The sequence below is a fragment of the Haliotis rubra genome, unplaced genomic scaffold (assembly GCF_003918875.1).
Source record: "Haliotis rubra isolate DU_JTF1 unplaced genomic scaffold, ASM391887v1 Scf11, whole genome shotgun sequence".
In the NCBI taxonomy this organism is placed as follows: Eukaryota; Metazoa; Mollusca; class Gastropoda; order Lepetellida; family Haliotidae; genus Haliotis; species Haliotis rubra.
Genome location: NW_025765003.1, coordinates 2,667,609 through 2,682,697, shown reverse-complemented (window position 1 = coordinate 2,682,697; position 15,089 = coordinate 2,667,609). Strand labels below are relative to the sequence as shown.

At 40.6% G+C, this 15,089-nt stretch overlaps 1 protein-coding gene across 1 annotated transcript; it reads right to left on the bottom strand.

The window, feature by feature from the left end:
- Positions 1–3,812: 3,812 nt before the first annotated feature.
- LOC124285661 lies at positions 3,813–14,531 on the bottom strand. Its single transcript, XM_046721935.1, has 3 exons — positions 14,249–14,531; positions 5,474–5,760; positions 3,813–4,515 (listed from the first exon to the last, which is right to left on the bottom strand). The coding sequence occupies exons 1-3, from the start codon at positions 14,304–14,306 to the stop codon at positions 4,192–4,194; spliced, it is 669 nt and encodes a 222-aa protein (XP_046577891.1). The 5' UTR covers positions 14,307–14,531; the 3' UTR covers positions 3,813–4,191.
- Between the last annotated feature and the right edge of the window lie 558 nt (positions 14,532–15,089).

Here is a 15,089-nt window from a genome sequence, read left to right as displayed (position 1 = left end):
ATAATAAACTCTGTCAAAAAAGAAACGCAACCCCTGTATTTTAGAGATTTTGATCTGAAGTTTTAAGACGACACAGCATTTTTATTATTTAAGACAGAAGTCTGAAATTTGGCAGAATAATAACCAAGATGGGCATGTTTAAAATTGTCATTTCAAAAGTCATCTCACAGACACCAGTTTGTCACCAGGGGGGCGTCTTTCTCAGTATCTCGTATGAGCACCACGAGCTGCAATCACTGCACGGCATCTCCTTGGACAAGAACGGATAAGACGCCGGATTCTTTCCTAGGGAATGGCTCTCCACTCCTGCAGTGCAACGCCGAGCTGTTGCAGCGTCTGTGGCGGCGGCTGACGTTGACGTACGCGTCGACCCAGAGTATCCCACAGGTGTTCAATAGGGTTGAGGTCTGGTGATTTAGAGGGCTATGGCAAGACATTGACGTTGGAATTCTGCAGAAAGTTCATTGTTGCACGTGCAGTATGAGGCCGGGCGTTGTCTGGTTGAAAAATCGGTGTCTGTTGGTCAATAATCGGGAGAAGGTGAGGCTGTAATACGTGGTTGATGTAACGTTGGGCTGTCAGGTTCCCTTCAACGATCACCAAGTCTGATTTCTGGTTGTATGAGATGGATCCCCAAACCATAACGCTTCTCCGCCAAATCTGTCCCCCTGTCGGACGCAGATGTGCGCAAAACGTTTATGACGTCTCCTATACACGTTTTCTTCCGTCGTGATGTTGCAAAAGAAAACGGATTCATCAGAAAACCAGATGCGCCTCCAGTTTTGTAAAGTCCATATCCTTACGTTGTTGCACCACCTGAGTCGTCGGCGGAGATGTAGGGGGCGTAGTACAGGTCCAACAACTGGTCTACAGGCACGTAAACCCGCTTCTTTCAGACGGTTCCTAATCGTTTGAGCTGACACTCTCCTCAAACCTGGTATTTGTGTGGCAGTCACGGTTGGTAGGGCATGCCGATTACGCAGGTGATGGACCCGGATGTACCGATCTTGAAGGGGGGTCGTGATTCTTGGCCTTCCACTTCTCGGGCGATCGTTGGTCAAATTGAATTTGCATGTGTTTTTTTTGTGCGAAGTCACCATGAGGGTCATTTCATGCGTTGTGACGGAATAAGCAATAAAATACACTTATGCGTACAAATGCAGTTGTTTGGATGGTAATCTTCATTAATTACGTGTATAATTTCAATACATTCGAATAAAATTTAGTTTGGAAGCAATAACTTCATTCAAACGAATTTTTCATATCTGAGGACAGGGGTTGCGTTTCTTTTTTTGACAGAGTTTATTTTACAAAGTGTGATTTGTTTATTATAATAGTGTATGACAAGATTTTCATGCGCTCATGTTCGGTCTTAGGTAAATGGAAGGTTACCATGTTGAAAACAAAGTGTCAACTGTTCGGTGATGGATGCGGTTCGCTGTACTGTGTTGTGTTGTGACCCTCAGCCTGAGACTCAAGACTTATGATGTGTTGGTTGGTTGGTTTGTTTAACACTGCACTCAGCAATATTCCAGCAATATGGCGGCGGTCTGAAAATAATCGAGACTGAACCAGACAATCCAGTGATCAACATCATGAGCATCGATCTACACAGTTGGGATACGATGACATGTGTTGACCAAGTCACCACGTGAGCCTGACCACGGAACCCGTTAGTCGCCTATTACGACAAGCAAAGGTTGCTGAAGACAAATTCTAACCCTTAAGTATTTAATCCGAGAACCCTCAAGTTCATAGGTGTCCAAGTTTGGCACAGGGGCGGTGGGGTAGCCTAGTGGTTAAAGCGTTAGCTCGTCACGCCGAAGACTCGGGTTTGATTCCCCACATGGGTACAATGTGTGAAGCCCGTTTCTGGGGTCCCCCGCCGTGATCTTGCTGGAATATTGCTTAAAGCGGCGTAAACCGCTCTCACTCACTAGTCTGGCACAGATTTGTCACACAAGTCGAACACGTCTAAAATCTGCATCCCTTCTGGCGTTCGGTCCACGCCGGGCTATACACTGTGATACTGGTGAAGTACAGTTAAAGCGTTATACTCAAATACATTACATGGCGGACTAACTACAGTAATATGAAAGAATCTTAAGTTCTGCAAATTCTATACCAGATACATGGGCTTGTTCAGAGGTGTGAAGGGCGGTGTGGAAGCGTAGTGGTTAAGGCGTTCGCTCGTCACACCGAAGATCCAGGGTTCGATTCCCCAAATGGTATACATTGCTAAAAGTGGCGTAAAACCATTCTCACTCAGGGAGAGGGTGTGTGTAATACTGATGCTACCTACTATGAAAGAAACACCAAAAATGTTTGTTTGCAACGATAACATATGCACAAACTAAATAAAACATCACAATACCATTCATTTGTGGAATATATTAAAATATTTTAATTTCTTAATTAAGATACATATACTCATTTGCACGTACAAATACCATAATGAGCTAAACCCATTGTACAGGGATTATCATTTATATACATAAAATATACAATGACTTTCAGTTGTCTATCAACACCCAATGTTTAACAAGAAGACAAAGTATAAATATTGATTCATGATTTACAATGTATGACATGTGACTACGCACTGGCTTTTACAATACATATTCCTGATGCATTTTAACATAAACCTTTCGGTAAGTTTCGATATGTATGAATGCTTTCAGAATAAAAACCGACAGTTTATTGCAATCAACGCGAAAACATAAGTTCTGGGGATAATATAGTGACTGACATCTTAAACATCGATCTACGCAATTTTCATACGGAGGAGGGGCGGTGGGGTAGCCTAGTGGTTAACACGTTGGCTCGTCGCGCCGAAGACCCGGTTTCGATTCCTCACATGGGTACAATGTGTGAAGCCCATTTCTGGTGTCCCCCGCCGTAATATTGCTAAATTGGAATATTGCTAAAAGCGGCGTAAAACCAAACTCACTCACTCATTCATACGATCGCGATGGCATGCATCAACCAAGTCAACGAACCTGACGGCCAGACTCTCTTACGACAAGCATGGGTTTCTGAAGATGAACTCTAACACAGATCTTCACGGTTTTAGACATACACGGATGTAACTAATGGCTTTTGTGTTGCCTGACCACCAGATGCGGTTCGTCACCACTAACGCCATGCGTGGGTTCTTGAAGAACACTTCTAAAACGGATCTTCACGTGTTTAGACATAACGTACAAGGTTGTAACGACTGACATTTGTCTTTAATATTTTACATTATAACATTAACATGACATCTAAAGCACAACCTTGTTAAGTCAAACACCTGTATATTACAGACAGAATAATTGCATACAAAACTACATTGCTTGCCCCTACGCACGCCTCGATGGATTTTCTACAGACCAAATACGGAAATGTGCTAATTCTGTGTTCATTTGAAATTACTTTCTACCCTGTGGCTTCGGATCTGAGTTGGCACTGGGGTATCAAACCACAATAACATGCATCTGATATTTACAATTGATGTTACCGATGCATATTTTCTCAGTACCTATTCTGGCGTTCTTCTCTCACATGCATGACGAAACACCACATTGGATACATGCCTCAAGGCCATTAAACATCCCAAGTACTGCTATGTACCAGCAAATAAACTGCCGCCCAAAGTCGGTTCACATCCATTCAGCCATGGCGAACTCTGGCAACACTATCCCCATTTTGCAATGATAACACGAACAATAACTTATACATTGGACGTGATTCTAGTACAAATATGTCATTGCTATTTTTAACTACAGATTACATAAACTGACGTACAAAAGAAAGTATACGTTTGATTTTTAAATATTTTTCTCCAAAATAACGTAAATATTTTGAAAAGAGTTTTGATGATGACAGGCCACGAACGTTGGGGACTCATATTGGCGTAATCAGGACATTTGCAAGGAATTTCCACTGCTTTGAGGAAAATAATCCCCAAAGCACTTTTCTGGTTTTACTTTCTTTTGTACCTTAGTTTACCTTTTATAATTGGAATAAGAACTCTATTGTGCTCTTTAAAACAATTTAGCAATGCTATGGCAGTTCTTGTACCCAAGAAATGTTCCTAAATAAACAGACCTTATCAACGAGATTATAACATCAATGAATGGTTTTCATGATAATAAACTTCTTTTAAACAAAGGCAGGTTAGTTAATTACATGAAAAAATGTCAGCGAGACTTAATAGGAATTAATCCAAGACATAAAATACAGTACAGTAATTGTATCTCCTAAAATAAAAACGTCAAAAATTGTCACATCAACTGTCTCAACAAAACGAAGGCTGACAGGTGCGCTATTGACAATGACAATGATGGACAGGTGATATATACAAGCACGTGCAGCAGGAGTCACTATGAGTTCTGTGTGTAGACAAGGGCGATGATAGCAGCAAGGGCGACAGCGAGCACGACGAATCCGCCCACATAGACAACAACCTCGCGTAAACACGATCGTGGGGGGGTCGTCATCTGATTCCGGGTTTCGTATCAATCGCCGGCGACCCTTGAGATGAGAAAGAAGGAATTTCTGACATCTGATAAATGGGGCACAGCTTCAAAGAAGGAGTGAATGGGGACGCGATTTGTGAGGGACATTGAGATGTGCGTGTGTGTGTGCGTGCATATGCGAGTAATATTAGTATTATTATTATTATCAATTTTTCTTTTTATTCCGAAGCAATATGTATTTTTTAAACTCCAATAGATGCGCCCTCCAACTGACGTGACCTCTGATATTAACGGGGCGGTGGGGTAGCCTCGTGATTAAAACGTTCGCTCGTCACGCTGAAGACCCGGTTTCGATTCCCCATGGTGTCCCCCGCCGTGATATTGCATGAATATTACTAAAAGCGGCGTAAAACCAACCACACTCATTCACTCACTCTGATTTTAACCAAGATCTATATTTCTTAAGCTAACGATCAGATTTCAATAAGACAGAGAAATATGATATTACTTCGACTGCGGACATCTTCATGTCCATCAACGACGACGATTATGATATGGCGACGATGACGACAACGACGATGATATTGTACAGTCATCAAACCTGTATGCCCGTTTCGTTTACTCACAACTGTACGTTTCGTGACATACTCAAACAGTAATCATAGTAATAGACACAGTAATAAAGTAAAAACCAAATGTAAAATTTATTAGATAGGCCATATATAAAAATAGTATTGTTTCACATTACCGCCCGACCCAAAAATTCGACCTGACCATAAGATTCTTTTATTGTTTACACAAGAAGAAATGCAACTCTGACTCTCAAAATGTGCATGGATTTTTCAAACTTCTAAGTTTTGATTTTCTATCGGAGAAATGGTGTAAATGTCCACAGAAATCAAGGGGTATTGGACATAAATAAATCCGCTCGCCCGACCCATATTTTTTTGAAAAAGTAATGAGAAACAAGAATACTTTTTATGTGGCTATTATTATATACAAAGTATTATTACCCGTTTCGGTCTTCTTCCCGACCAGTCATCATCATACAGTTTTGTCATGGAGCCGTCAGGCGCCACCCACGTAGGACCATACCCCATGATGACCGGTTCCCTGTATGGTGGCACCACCCACACCGGCTCCTGTGAGAGGTCTGGATATGGCCTGACTGGCCAATCAGTGACGGCCAGAGGTTGTGGCGACGATCTGGGCGACTGTTCATTCGTGACGACGTCATAAGACATGTACGTATTGCCATGTTGCCCTGCTACGTAACCTCGTTCATCGGGAGACAACTGACCTGAAAAAATAATTTAAAAACCCGTTTTAGTTATGACTGATTCTGTTTGAGGTAATATTACAGCGATGTCACCTTTACAACACCGATTATAGATTAATTAGATTATAGATGTGTACTATCTGATTCATTGGCGGAGACATACCACATTCGAACCTGTGCTTTGGGAGGCAACACCCTAACCACTGAACTACCCTACCGCACAGTACCTAATACGGTTACGGAGCGTAAATGATTTAATTAATTGTTCTGAAACTGTGTATATGTAAACCTTTACTTGAATCGCTAGTTTGCCATATTTTCCCACATTAAATCAGTTATTATGTTCATTATGTTATTATGTTATTATGTAAATTATATCATGTATTTGAAGACAGCGTGTATTATTCCCTGGAAGCCGCCGGTCCAAAATCATAAACTGACAAAAATATAGCATACACCCATGTCATAGCTACACATGTACCAAATACATTTTTTATTCGATGGTTTAGTTGTGTTTTGCACCTAAGATGGTCTGTATTTCATTTTTTATTCTAATAACGGCAACCAAACCGAAACATGAGTCTCATTAACCAATTCAGACAATGAACTACTTTTCAGTCGTATGAAAGTGAAAGGATATATACACTACAAACAACTATGATTACACAAAATTCCACTTCCTTGTTTGAAAATGGTATTTACAAATTGATTTTAATTTTAAAGTTTAAAAAAAAAATCGTATTTCTATATATCATGTTGAGGTTTGGGTAGCATGTCGTTAACTAATACGTCACAGACTGCCCCTGTTTGAAGAGGTCATACAATGATTCACAATTCACCTGACTCACTGGTTACACCTGTTACGTGTTCTTTGCGCTTTTATAAGTGTATGTTTGTAACGTACAATGTGATTGATATAATATCTAGTCCGTACCAGACCGCCAAACGTTTCTAGCGGTCGTGCATTGTTTTGAGATTTCCACGATTTCCACATGTCCGTTTGTCAGAGCACGCTGTACGACAGAGCGCGCTGCACGACGTGTTTGCAAGGATAAGAAGGAGCGTAGTGTTGCAATATACAATTGCTTAGATGTATCAAATAAAACTGATTAATATATATAAGTTAAGTTGAATGAGTTGGTCTCAAATTTCTGGACTGGTTGCGCAATAGGACGGAACCCAGTCAGCAGGAAACGAGACTGTTGTGTAATCAATGTTTTGACTTGTGTAAATGTTTAGTTAAAAAGAAAATTTAAACAATAATTTCTTTATCGAGGCAGGGCTAAAGCATTCGTTCTTTACGCCGAAGACTCGGGTTCGATTCTCCTCATGGGACAATGTGTCAATCCTATTTCTAGCGTCCCTGTCGCGATTTTGGCTGGAATGTGGCTAAGAACGGCGAAAAACCATACTAACTCACTGGAACTAATTGAGCTTGGTGATCAATCAGCTTTGACGGTTGATGTTTGATCTGACAGGTACATCAACACCTCCAGCTGACATAGACGTGCATCTTACGTCACAATGCTTTGTTGTCATGCAGTTCTGAGTAACAGTTATAAATCATAACTTGAAGAATGTTGATTGGAATTGAATGATACACAATGACGACACAGACATGTGGTTCCGTCTTGCTACACCATGTAGTACTTTTGGATATACGAACGTTGATTGGACCTGCCCATTGACGTGTGTAATATTCTGTATTGACAGTAGATGTGCATGCAAGTGTCACCTGTATATACTTCACAGAAACAGCTGATCGCTTATATAACCCAGTAGCTATTAAAGAAGTGTGCATGAATGGACTTCCACGTGCACAGCAATTAGGTTGACTTGAATGGGGTCAAATCCACACTTGTGAGTTTTCTTCATGTTTTTGCAGGGGCGGTGGGATAGCCTAGTGGTTAAAGCGTTCGCTCGTCACGCGGAAGACCCGGGTTCGATTTCCCACATGGGTACAACATGTGAAGCCAGTTTCAGGTGTCCCCCGCCGCTGGAATATTGCTAAAAGCGATATAAAACCCAACTCACTCAGCTGTACACCATAACCATGGAGATTCTTGTTACATCACATTGGACACTAAATAGTCGTGACAGGACCAGATTGTGGTTGAATATTACGAGTAATATTTCACACTGTCGGGGTACGATGGCGTGCAGTGAACTCAGCAGTCCACCCTTTCCGCAGGATCCTCTCTTTCCTGTGCTGGTGACCAATTGTAAATGTCCTTATAAAGACTCCCTGACCCACACAAGTTTATAATTGTTTGTTTGCCAATAATAAGTGTTAATGTAACGACTAGTGGTTGCCATAGTTACACGAATCATAGATAACAACCTTTATACAAAGGCCGTATTGTTACCTGATAATCAAAAAAAATAACCCGTTCCTCTTGAATTGTGGAATCAGCAGAATTTCTGCGCTTTGATCTTTTGCATGATCTGGCATTTTAGGTCAATGATGAACAAACTAAATATGATAGGAGGCAGGATCCAGTGTGTGTGTGTGTGTGTGTGTGTGTGTGTGTGTGTGTGTGTGTGTGCGTGCGTGCGTGCGTGCGTGTGTGTGTGTGTGTGTGTGTGTGTGTGTGTGTGTGTGTGTGTGTGTTTTGCTTGTAAGGGTCGTAACTCGTTCTGTCCAAGTCGTGCTGCATCTTATTTGACCCAGATCGCCCAGTTCCACATGTTCTCACAGGGTTTTGGGCCATGGTACATGTCATTCATTCTGGCAATAGTCAGAAAATGTTTTTGATATTCAGTTAAAACATCTTCAGCATTTATCTGATTGTCCCCTAACATGTACAATCGTGGCGGTTTTGTATAAAGCAGCTAGGCATTAGATTTTTCATCAATATTGCTTTTTCAGCTTCGTTTCTCACGGTTATAACATTTTCTTTGACAAAATTATCATGATTTCCTCGTCTGCATATATCGACATTTTATTACATATCAGCTATACAGTAATTGAAATCAATCCGATTTATTTCAAAAGTGACATACACACTTGGATACCTTTCTAAGCCATAACGCCTGTTTCGTTTCGCCTGACTAACTGGCTGTATTTATGGGGTCAATAAACCATAGTATGGTCCTCACGATATACCCCGGGGGTCGGGCCTGGTTGTCCGTTACTGTCTTAAGATCTACAACGTGTTCTCAAGAATGTCCACATGAGAAGCAGTTTTTACTAAAATTACAATTTTCACCAATGAATGTACATGAGGAGCATAAGTAATTACAAAGTTACATATTAGGATCTCAAACAAGATTCAGACTACATAAAAAACAGTTAAGGATTACAGAATCAAACAACCGACTAAATGCGATAGAATATCGAAATAGAGAGGAAAACAAAACAGGATTAAAAAATCGTACTGAAACCAAGATCAAGCTCGACCTTCCCATTACCATTCAGGTATCTCGACATTCTTAATCCTTAACTCGAACCTCTGCAACCTATAAGAAAACATATTGAACATAGATAGTTATTCATACAGGAATTCGTTACATTCTGGGGTATGTCCGACCTGTGTATGAAGCATTGACGGGTGGCAGTGTCTGACGAGGTAGGTTTGTATTACTTGTGTAGCAGATATGGGTGTGTCGTGACTTCAACAATGGAGGCTTGCATCCATTCCTCCATACAGAGGAGCAAATATAATCGACCTGGTTCGGGAATGTTATCTACTACTGAATGCTTTATCGGAGCCTATGGAGTATGTGCCTGGGTGAATAGCGAGACCGTGTATCTGGGGGTGGTATTTGTGCTGAAGGCGGCTATACGCGCCCTGTGTACAACCTTACCGGAGACCAGGTGTCATATGTGGGTAATCTTGCAGCAGTGTAAAGTGTAAGCATGTGGTTGATAGAACTCATGCCAAAGTCGTGATGGGCAAACACCTTCACCACTGGGCTGACTTAAGATACCGATTGCTGAAATCCACTGTATCCACTTCCTCAGGCAATAACAGATGACGACGGGTTTGCAATGATTTATTATGCAATTTCATTGTAGTGATAGCGATATCATAGAGGAAACTTGGAATGATTCAAATAAAGCGTTATCTCCTGTGGAAGCGAGTTTTGGAAGATAAATAAGACCAGAAAATCTCGATGACCCAAATACTGATGGAAATAGATAGAAGAACAGTATACAAAGCAGCACCAACCTATCTTTCAGATGTTCCCCGAAGACCGAGATTGTTTGACTTTGAATCGAAAGAATACAACATATCACCAGGTGGAGAAAAACTGTGTATATAGCATGCATATTGAACGCAGTAGTAAGCATTATCTTCAGCAATCCATGCTTGTCGAGGCGACTAACAGGATCGGAGGGTCAGGCTCGCTGACTCAATTGGTCATCGTATTCCAGTTGCGTGAATCGATGTTCATAATATTGTAGATCACCATAATTTCTAGTCATTTAGGACCCGTGAAGGTCCGGGCTAGAATGTACCTTCAGTCGTAAAGAGGCGACTAACGGGATCGGGTGGTCAGGCTCGCTGGCTTGGTTGACACATGTCATCGGTTCCCAATTGCGCAGATCGATGCTCATGCTGTTGATCACTGGATTGTCTGGTCCAGACTTGATTATTTACAGACCGCCGCCATATAGCTGGAATATTGCTGAGTTCGGCGTAAAACTAAACTCACTCACTCACTCTAGTCATTTAGAGACCGCCGTCACATATAAACTGATGATAATGGCGTTAATTCCCAATAGAAGACAAACCCATCATCAACATAAAGACGCCGAAGACCCGGGTTCGATTCCCCACATGGGTACAATGTGTGAAGCCCATTTCTGGTGTATATGAAACCGTGATGGATGTGGCGTTAATTTAAAAGCGGCGTAAGACCAAACTCGCTCAACATAAAGAACCGTATAATCTCTTGCATTGCCTTGCTGCTAGCAGACCCCGTAGGGGCCCGAGGCAGACTTAGTGTCCGTCTTTAGAGCTACTATACTATACTGTGCATCAGGTTGATACAAATGTGTTAACTGATTGGTCGTGTCACCATGCTTGTAGTGACTGAGGCACTCTTCCACATGAGGCCAGACTATTTTTAAACAATGTAATTTACGATTGTACCAAAAATGAGTTCGCCAACCATTGATATGTCTTTTTGAAATGTTACCCACAAATCACTTACTATAGCCATCAATGTACGTATATATGTTTATGTCGTGTATATGTATAGTAACTGATATATATAATTTACTATTTAAAATGGAATGATTAACACTTGTTTAAACGTTATCTTTAGAATGTGTAATAATACCAAAGAAACGGTGACGAATAACGACTTGGAAGAGAAGATTTCTTTGGGGTTTTTTGCCAACTAATTTGTTCTCCCACAATCCGTAAACCAGACAAAAATATGAAAGCTTTTCTCCATGTGCCTTTACAGTCTACACTGCTCTTGGTGTCGATGCGAACGACAATGGTCATGAGCGAGAGAGTAAGAGAGTTTGGTTTAAGGCCGCTTCATATCACAGCGTGTCTGTTTAATAAGGGAGGAGGTCCCGAAGTTACGGAGGTAATATGGTGATGGCGATGATGAGGAAGAAGGTAATTCTGAATCGTATACTCATACACCAGAAGTGGAACTGTTCTCTTACGGGAAAAGATGTCTTAAAACCATAAGTCATTAACTTTTCACGTGTCGCCGAACGGGCAACAGAAACATCTCAACCTAGGCAGGTATGCATTTGAAAGAGCCACACGCTGTTCCTCACTGGACCACGACAGAGAAGGATTACACAGTGTATACTTTAAGACAGAGGGAGATAGATGTGACGCAGTCCAGAGGAACAGGCGGTGCCGTCACAATTTACCACAACAACTTGAGCGTGACTTGAGGAATGTGACATCGTGACCCGAGGGCGTGACTGTCACTGCTAAAACAATGTTAATAGTTTCTCGCAAAAGGATTTTTTAAGTGAAGAAATGGAAATATTTTTATTGAGATATGAAATAGGTTTGTTTTGACACACTACTTCCCTTTAGGCGGTTGAATTTTATGAAATTCATAAAAATAATGTTTCGGTTTGGGGATGCTCAACGACGCCCATGAACCAACGTGCGTAAGGAATACAGTCGTGTTAAAGGGCAGCTTAAGATGAAACAAACAAAAACGGTCATCAGTTGGTCATGTATTTGATACAGATATTCTAGTTAAGTTTTAGACCTAAGTTTTGTAGTGTTTCGGCCACTTTTTTTTGCCTAGTTACAGTTTGATAACGTTTGTAATATTTTGTCGAATCCAAGTTTCAAGTGTATATGTATTCATTATTTTTCTCGGCATTTTAGTACTACTTCTTTGTATTCTTTTAATTTTCTATTGTAAACTATTTAATTACAAGCAATATTTCTCAATTTTCTCATACAGTTTAGTAACACCTCGTTAACACGAAGTCCTCGATATTATCGAAAATATGCATAGATATGTTGGTGGTTCGACTCAAGCCGAGTGCCGTTATGAGTGGTGTCAATAAGGATTCTGTTCATAAGGATAAAATAGCATCACGATGTAAGTGAGTAAGTGAGTATGTTTTTTACGCCGCTTTTAGCAATATTCCAGCAATATCACGGCGGGGGACACCAGAAATGGGCTTCACACATTGTACCCATGTGGGGAATCAAACCTGGGTCTTCAGCGTGACGAGCCAACGCTTTAACCACTCGGCTACCCCAAAGCCCCAGACGATGAATCGACATAACCCAGGCTGGATTCCTACTCTATAAACAAGGACTCTATTTCCCTGTCCTTGTCACCCACATTCTGAAATGGACATTAAGCGGCGCCCGAGGCAACAACGATAAAGCACCGAGGCATTTATGGCCGAACTTATCAGTAACCTGAAGCGAGCAAGCGTAAACACAACACTTGTACATGGACACAACGATTGGTCTTTAGATAATATGCTAACCTCGTTGTTTATTATACGTTAACCACGGAATTTAATTCTTCACAAATACATAAGGAAACAAAACAATATTCATTCACAAACATCTGTAATAAAACACTGGTCTGTTTTTCCATCTTGCAGGTGGCTATTTCGTTTGACAGGTGTCGTGTCAAGGCATAATTTACGACTTGTAATGGACAACCTACATGTTAATTTCTTTAAAAACGTGGTAGTGTACCATGTTTATGTACACAAGCGTTTGGGGTTTTAGGTTTATGACCCGATAAATAATTTCTTCATGAAAATTTATTTTGGTCACATTCAAGTAGTTATTTTATTATCAAGTAAGATATAATTGCATTAATCCAGATGTCAGTTAACGAGTCTATTATCAACTTATCCTTTGCAAATCCGACTTAAGGCTTTACATTCCCTATTTATTTCACTATAATATTGCGTGACTATTTCTGCTTGAATGAACTTGGTTTATGTGGTTTGGTTGCGTTCCATGGTCAGAAAACCAGTCATTCTTGTTTTACCGCAAGCACATACCGAAGGCTATTAAACATTCCAAACGAGCATCTGCATGTACTGTGAAAATATCAACATGATACATGATGCGTTATTGTAAATATGAGAGTTTGTATTTCCTGTATTTATGTTCTAAGATGATTATCCCATTAACTACGGTGTTCAATAACGCCGTGCTCCTTATTCACGTGAGCATGTAGCCATTTTTGACAGGTGTACATATACTGTGAGCTGACCAACAATCAAGGATTGAAGGATGAACGACGACACACATGGGCGGTTAAATACACGGGAAAGTCTCCCTTTTACCTTCAAACAGAGGTCAAGATGGTCACAAATTCGAAAAGACACGTACTTTCCGATTCACTTAGGAATACCTAAACCGCATCAGCGATGAAAAGATAAATATTCACATGCAGTAGTGGTACTAGTATATACACATTCAGTGGAAGAATGATGTTGAATGATGACTGAAACAAATGACTGAACGATGATGACTGAACGAATAACTGAACGAATAACTGCACGAATGACTGAACGAATAGCTGAACGAATAACTGAACGAATGTCTGTACGAAAGACTGACCGATGATGGCTGGACGAATAACTGAACGCTGAACGAATGACTGAACGATTATGGCGGAACGAATAACGGCTTTATATGGTGTTTGAGAATAAACCGGAGCATACATCCCGTAAACCCTATGAAGTTCAAACGACGGAACAAACATGTTCCGATTCAACTCCGGCTTTTTGAACCGAGGCAATATAAATGCTCACTGTAGCTGTGTTGTTGATTCAGAGTTTGGACAAAGGAAGAGTTCAAACGTAGTTGGTAAATATACACATACTAGACCATTCAGGCCTTCAAATAAAAGAAACGGACAGAGATCGAGAATGTCCCATGTTTGAAAAAACCTGGCCAACAAACTGTCCGATTCATCTGCGATTTATCATACAGCATCATCCATGCAATGTGATTGTTCATCACGGGATCAATGTACAAACACAAACACTTAAACGTAGATTGCCTATTTATATGTAAATATAAACACTTACGTCTGTTAGAATCTCCCATATCCACAGAGCTCGAGTCGGCAGGCTTCTCCGTCCCCATTTCCCAGCTAATCTCACCTATATCAAGGTATGCACATATACGCCCGTTACCTACGGCTCCCTCTTGACTTAATGGGACAAGCCTTTGTGATAGAACTACAGCGTGTGCCTCGTAGTACACAAGGCATCCATCTCAGAGGCCGTCAGTCCCACCCCTGACAAGCCACGCTGTTACCCCCGGGCTATAGCCCCACACGACTCGTTCAGCAACAGTTTTGATATCGTCAGACCTGACTTCAAGGAGAGTGGACTGACTCAGATAAAATTCCTGCTTTTGAGATGTCCTGATCGTTATAATCCTACTTCTGACACTGACAAGCTCTAAGAACTTTGAGAGAGACAGTTTGTTACTTAAATACTCGTCTTTATCAATTAAAGACACACTATAAAAAAATATATAATAGAAAATGCTAATATTGTCATTTACATATTTCATATGTTATAGTTACATAACGACAGTGAGAATACAAACTGAATTTTTAAACTAAATTGAATTTCTTGACCTAAATATGTAGTTTTTTAAATCCTCATATGATTTTGAAATTAAGAAAAAAAAGCAGATTTGAGTGAGGACATACTAACGGGAAAATATAATTGTGCATAACATAGCATTGCATAAAATAAAAGTTATTTGAAAATGTATAAAAATAACCCTAAATAAACATGCAGCAAGGCACTTTGCAAGAACTTTGATGGCACGTGCACTTTGTGCACAATTGACTTACTCACTTTTTGCATGCTTTTTAACACCTGAAGTTCACACACCTGATATTGAAAATGGAAG